General features: G+C 31.9%; 1 protein-coding gene across 1 annotated transcript; it reads left to right on the forward strand.

Annotated features, from left to right (window-relative positions):
• Positions 1-300: 300 nt before the first annotated feature.
• On the forward strand, positions 301-5,869 carry LOC111061066 (cytochrome b5 reductase 4; the record flags this gene model as incomplete). The annotated part of the gene is given in 6 exon segments (XM_039436120.1): positions 301-398; positions 1,000-1,375; positions 2,497-2,803; positions 3,907-3,999; positions 4,871-5,041; positions 5,722-5,869. Coding segments are annotated over 6 exon segments (1,106 nt in total), but the record flags the coding sequence as incomplete, so codon positions are not given.
• Between the last annotated feature and the right edge of the window lie 1,567 nt (positions 5,870-7,436).

The following is a 7,436-nucleotide window of genomic DNA, read 5'->3' on the forward strand; positions in this document are numbered from 1 at the left end:
TTCAACTGGAATGTATATTCCAATTGAGTTATTATTCATACAAATTATTTTTTCCATTCAATTATATTGGGACATTTTTAAGATGTCCTGAATATAGCAAAAGTATGTTACATCCCCTTATTGATCTAGATCCCAATGTGGCTGTATTCATCAATATTTGTTTCACTAGAATATTGTAACGCATATAGAATCAGTAAGCTTATGCTAGTTGTGAAATGATTTGTTACATAAAATTTATGTTGATTGATATCATTTGATACAATTTTTTTTTGTTTCTGACGATATTTTCTTTAATTTCAGGTGTCACTTCTAATAATAAAAGTAAATCCTCTGTAGACTGGTCACAACAACTTGAAACTTTTACACTTCTTTACAATTTGAAAACTTCCTCACCTCAGGTAAGTGTTTTATCAAAATATGGGTTTTTACTTGAATGTCCTAAATTTTATTGAACTTCAGTGAACTTTATGAATTAATTAGTGGAATGAATGTTTTTTACTTCATTGAACTTTATGAATTAATTAGTGGAAATAACATTATTACAAATTTCCCGTTCCTCGCACAACCCATAACAGATGTGAACACACCCGAAAGTGAGCACACCTTTCAGATGAAAATAGGTATACATGTTGAAAGAAAAGAGGTGCTTTTGGACATAGACATTTGGCACAAATTACATTTCATTAGTAATCAACTTTTTTTTATTTATTTTTTGTAAAATTTTCATCATTTAAAGATTTCTTATTTCTCTGCGCCAACCTGTACTTATTATACATATATTTATTATGTTGTATATATTTGAATCTTGTAGTTTCATAATATTCAGGATCATATGGTTATATGTTTGCTCGAAAATTTTAGTGAATCATCAATTTATATTTTAACCCACCAATAATGTATTAATTTACTCTATTTCAATTGAAAAAATGGGTACACTTGTATTTTGCATAGTTCATTCATTTGTAGAATTAGAGTCTTCAAGTTTATTCTCTTTTACAGGTACAAATATTATTCAATGAACCAGATAGTCTGTTATGTAGAATAAATGAAAACCATTTGGATAGTCGAGTAACGTCAATTAAGCTTGAAGGCAAGATCACTTGGCCGGCTGAAATCCTAATAAACTCGTCTACTGGCAAAAGTGCAATTCAGCTGAAGTTGAGGAAAAAGAAGAAGGCTCTATGGAAGGAGTATGGTGCCATGGTTGAAACAGAAAACAGACCCAACGAAGAGGGAGACGAATATTGGCCTGCCGAGATCACCAGTATTAATAAACAAACTCATGACTCCTATTTGATCACACTGAAGAACACCAAAAATGTTTACAATCATATTAATGTTGGACAGCATCTGTTGATTAAACAGGATATCAAAGGTATTTTGAATTGATTGACACCTTTTTAATTATCGATACTAAATCAATTCACACACTTTTTTGACAACATAGAACTATAATTTTTGTAAATAATAGTGAAACATAGAAATATAATTTTTGTAAAAAATAGTGAAAACTACATACTTTTTACGTGGTGGGTGGAGCGCATTCTGGCAACATCCACCTTAAACTTCCTGTGAGGTCAAAAAATGTTCAAATTGATTCATCAATTAACAAGCTGCTCGTAATGGAGAAAGTGAAATTGGAGAATAATATTAATATTTTTGAATATTCTGATATTGACTCAATTCTGTGGGTCAAGTGGGAGAAGGGGCTCTTATTGCTTCAGCTTGGCCTACAACACTTGTCATGTTTATGAAGTGTCAAATTAAGGCATTCATCTATCTTTCCTCCAAAATTCATTTACTCCTTGTTTTGAACTGCAAATGCATAGTTTAGGTATTTGTAAGGCAAGGCATGAATTTCACACATTAAAATATTTTAACAGTAGAGTTAATTCTTCTGATTTTTGGGGATGTTATTTTTGTAGCTTATTCTGTCGTTTCGCTACGATCTGTCAAAATTGATCTATTTATTCTAGCACACTCTGTATTATTCTGTACTAGACCCGTCTCTGGTAAACCCGTTTATGTGTTTCAAAAATTGCTTAAGGGTTCCTAATCCATCTAGAGCTGTAGGCCGTTTCATCTTTCAACACCAGGGGGCATCAACCTCAACACAAACTAGTGAATAGAACCAGTCACATACTTGAAAAAACATTGTCACCCATATACATGCATACAGTACCTTCAATGCTTTCTCGACATGCTTAATAATGCTTACATACTTTTTTGATTCTTATACATTCTTAATAATGCTTACATACTTTGATTAATGCTTTAGACAATGCTTACATACATACAGTACCTTTAATGCCTTCTACAAAAATTTTATTTTTTATATTGTGTACCAATCACACCAGTTTAAACCAGTGAACGTTCTTCGCCGATGTTTTATTTTGTATTTGACTCATATTGTGATTCTTCAACTTATTTAGTTAGAAATTCTATCATTTTATTCTATACAGTACCAACATATGAAAAGTTTTTCATGATTTGTAGGTGAAGAAGTGATCCGACCGTACACACCGGTACCGAAACTGACCTACCAGAAGCCGTGTGTTGGCAAACCTGTGTGGCGAAGCACATCCGAAGAGGTGAGCCTACTGATCAAGTGCTACGACCTGGGTAAAATGAGCTCGTGGCTGTGCAGTCAGCGCAAAGGCAGCACTGTCATGCTCAGCAACCCCAAAGGCTCCTTCAACACAGACATTTTTACAAAAAACATAACCGAGGTGTACTTGTTTGCTGCTGGAACGGGAATTACGCCAATGCTATCGGTCGTTGACTGGTTACTAAAGTCTCCAAGGTAAATGTTGTTTTATCTTAACTATTTCTGTAAACATGTTGCTTGGACAATATTTTTCGCACATCTTAGAACATACATCAGATCATAGATATTTGACCATTTTTTATCAAAAATACTTGACTCCCTATTAGAACCGTGTAATACAGTAGGGTCCACCTGTTTTTGCTACTATACTAATTGAACTATACTATTTAACTGCTTTAAAAGTGCTTTAGACACTGCTATAGTGAGGTCCACATTATAATGATTTCTATCCTCATCTATCATTCAACAAAGCAGATGGCGCTATCTCTTTCACGCTTTGCGATGTTGCCACATCGTTTATGAACAATGTAAAAATTCAACTAAATTGACAAAATATTTAATCTCAATCATTAAAATTATTATTAAGTTAAAATATTATTATTACATTTTTGAAAAATATATTTTCTTGACAAATAAAATACGATTCTTTCACGATACATTATCTTTGTATACGATACATTATCTTTCAACAATAATGAACAGTTGAATTCATCAGATATACCAGTATCAGCTGTTTGGGTGGCAAGGTTGAGATCTGGCAACCCTTTTCTCCTATCTTCCTACACTGCCATTATAACGTGGACCTCACTGTAGTGTTATAGATGGTTTAGTCACGAGATACAAGTACAGAATACATATATGTATTCTGTGATACGAGTATGTTTCAAATGGTCGCAATGTAAGGGGGAATATACGTGTATATTCACATGTATTCTATCTTGCAGTCATTCGTCATTTTGTGAATTAAATGAAAAATGCATCAATAACCGTTTGAAATGAGTTTTTTTTTTAATCAAACCAATTTGTTGGAGTTTCTTAAGGAACCAGTTTTTCAGAATATTGAGTATTTGCTATTCTGTATCTTCTATGGGCATTTAGACTACGATTAATAATCAATTGGAATCTACATTCATTATTTCATGTTATTTCCCTATTAATTCATTTTTATTATTAATAGCATAATAATTATTGTGGTACCTAATTTAGATTAGATCAAACTCACTTTGATTCTTTCATCATAATCATCTATGGAATATATTAATCTTGAAAAAAAAGTTTTATTGTTTTATCGATTTCAGTGTTCTGAAAATTAGACTGTTATACTTCAACAAAACAAGGAAAGATATAATATTAGAAGATAAATTGGATCAACTAGCTAGTGAAGAAAGCAGGTAAGATGAATCAAATGATTTTATTTTCTATGTCATAAATTTATTAGAATTGTAATCTATATGTTAGTATTAAAAACGAAAATTAACTTATGCTGTTTGGAATTATTGGAAAATATAATTTTTTGTTTGGAATAAGCGATTTTGATTCTTATCAGAGTAGAATATATAATAATAAAGTAACCTAGCTAGTTAATTTACCTCGTTGAAACCAATCCATAAAAAACACATAATTTCATTAGATAGTTCAGTTTACAATAATATGTTTCAAATTTGATCTACTGTCTGTATTGGGATAATGGGGAAAAACAGTGTTTATTTGTGCACAAGATATTTTGCTATTTTATGCACAAGATGAGTTATCAATTTGTAAATTCTCCAAGTTACTTTTTCACTTAGTTTTACAGTAGGCCTATTTACTGTTTTTATGCCGGACATAGATTCATACATTTCGTATGTGCTCTACAAATAATTTTTCACTGGCAACAGATTAAATCTCGATTTACTAGTTATCTTCTATTGATTGGTAATTTCTATCTTTTGCCTTTTTGTCTTCATAGGTTTCTATTAAAACAATAACCTACTAGTTTTCCAGTGGATCTTCCGGTTTCACAAACTTTTATCAAATTTATCCGCATTTAAATAACCTCATCTAACATAACAAATGCCACGAAATTATTATTTAATGAATTTGACTACAATGCGACGTCATTCAACATTTATTAGCAGAACATGCAAAAGGACCAGTGGTTTTATTTGTGCACAATTGTCGTTGCTTCTAGTTTTTCGTGAGCCAATGTAAAAGCATTCATCTGATGAATAATGAGGCACTGATTGGAGGCATTTTAATATGAAGAATGTTGATTTGTTGCAGGTTTTATGTGGAACACATTTTGTCGGAACCGAGCTCTGAGTGGAGTGGCAGAAGGGGACATGTCTCGCTCGATCTGCTGCTAAACATTTTGCCAAAACATGCCGATGACATTCCTAGAAGTGACTTCGTATGCATTTGTGGTCCACGGCCATTCACTGCTTTGGTTGAAAAGTATGCAGTTAAACTATTTTTATATTAACCAGAATCGACCAAAGTCCGAGAGGTATTACTTCTAACATGAAGATGGGAAACCGATTTCTCCTTCCACATTTTGTAGCATGGACAGAGTAGTGGAGAGGAGTAAGCGTGCTGCGCACAATTATTGGATGATACAAAAGTTGGGAGAATACTGTTAGGTAGTGGGAGTGATTATTGAAGGGAAGAGAATCGGGCTGCTCTCTGTCTTCGTGAGAGAGCCGTGTAAAAAGTAATATCTCTCAGACTTGAGTTATTTATTTATCCATTAACACTGCACAGATCATTTAAAGTGAAAGTATTGCTTATATTAAGATCAATAAAAGACTATTGCTTTCCAAATAACTGAATTTATCAAACAAATCAAATAAAAAAAAATAATGCAATATTGTCACTTGTTTTCAACTTACGAAACCTAAGGTAAATGAGAAGTGGAGAGAATAATATATTTTCATATTTATATTCACATACTCTAAATGTTAAACTCCAATATTAACTTTTAAGATGATCTTATAAGAAACGGAAAAACATAAAATATAAATAAATATCTCTGAAATATTACTTAGAATTTCTCAATTTCAATATAAAATTAAGCTATGTTGGCTATGTTTTATCAAATTATGTATGTTTGTATGATTAATTTTCCATTTTTCCAGGATGCTAAAGGAACATTTGGAGTACACTTCAGAAAACTATTACAGTTTTTCAGGGCAGTAGACTTCGAATAAATTCTATTTTCCGAAAAATCAACTACTTTTGTACAGATGATAATATATTATAATAAATGAGAATTCTATTTTTCAACCGTATTTTCTTTCAATTTTGTTCATCCTGTAATATAATGTCCTGAATTTTGTGAGATCTCGGGAACAAACTGCAGTGAGATTCACTTAAAACTGTCAGCATTTGTTGGATAAAATCATTGATGTTATTCATAAGGGCAGGACTTCCTATATAGTAGGTCCTGATAAGGGACGTTGATAGTGAGACTCTGGGTGGCTATATTTAAACCTTTTTTTGTTCCAACTGGTTCATGAAAGCTCAGATATTTATTTGTAAAAAATATTGTTCAAAAATTCACTTTTGAATAAAAGGATAAACGGAAATTGAAAATCATGAAATTGATTATATTTGGGAAATAATAGATTGATAAATATTTGGGATGGTAGTTGCCGCGCCTTTTTCTACCTGCTTTCGTAAAATTATGATAATATATATAAATATACATGCTACTATTTATTTTCTTGTTTTGTTCAATGAACCCCTTCAACAAAAATCGACGTGTCGAGGAAGGAATGGTAAATATTGAAAAATATTAAAATTTCAGATTTCTGTTAGTGTTCTCCAGGTGTTGAAGTGATTAGATTTAAGCCGAATTTATTGATAAGAATTCCAGTGAACTTCGATTTATGTTAACTGTTAATTTTATTTTTTGAATGGAGTACGATTCTGCTGAATTACTTCTAAGCTGCAATAATTTCAACAACATGGAAGTAATTCAGACTTCTATATGGTAGAAATTATTGCAACTTTCAAGCATTTCCACAGTATTGTTTTCATGTTATTTGTGTGCAATACTGCAATGTGCATGTACATTCGAAAAAACTGAATGGAAATTGACCACTATGATATTTGTACAAGTATAGTTCATTCGGAACTAACCGACAGGCTCGCTACGCTCGCTTTAACAGTAGAAAATTTATGCATAAAGTAAATAAAAAATATATTCTATTGCCGTTGAAAAATCTCCTAATTTATTAGAGAATATTATCAAATCCATATTGTTTGAAAAAAAATGAAAACTCCATCTGATCACATGAAATCTCAAATAGCCTAAATTAAGCGCTATATTCAATTTCAAATCAATTTATTCAGACAAAACATATAACAATACATACTGTAATGATTGACCGAACAATCAAAACAATTTTTTTCTTACAGTATGCACTTTCAATGTTATTTCTTTATCTTGAAGGAGTGAGTCAATTTTGTTGTCCAACGAACTTGACCTGTAAAAAGGTTTTAAGAATTCTGTTCAAAATTTGAAGCTGATTGATCAATTCTCTCTAAAGTGTTCTTGTCGAACAATAAAAACACAAAAAACGCATTCAGTAAGTCAAAAGTGAGAACTTCGCTGACGCTCGTTCTAATGTGGAGACCTACGTTTCAAAATATATACTCAGCCTGAATTTTGAACCCTTGTCAAACTTGAATATTAGAGGTACGAAGAAGGCGCGCGTCATTTCAGTGCGCGCCTTAATCTTCTTACCTAACTGATTTACCCTTCTGACAGCTTGACAGAACTTTTGCATGCGGCGCGCGCTTCTTCGTTCTCCCAACACATAAATTATTCACTTGTTTTCAATGAATG

Source organism: Nilaparvata lugens, chromosome 1 (genome assembly GCF_014356525.2).
Source record: "Nilaparvata lugens isolate BPH chromosome 1, ASM1435652v1, whole genome shotgun sequence".
Classification (NCBI taxonomy): Eukaryota; Metazoa; Arthropoda; class Insecta; order Hemiptera; family Delphacidae; genus Nilaparvata; species Nilaparvata lugens.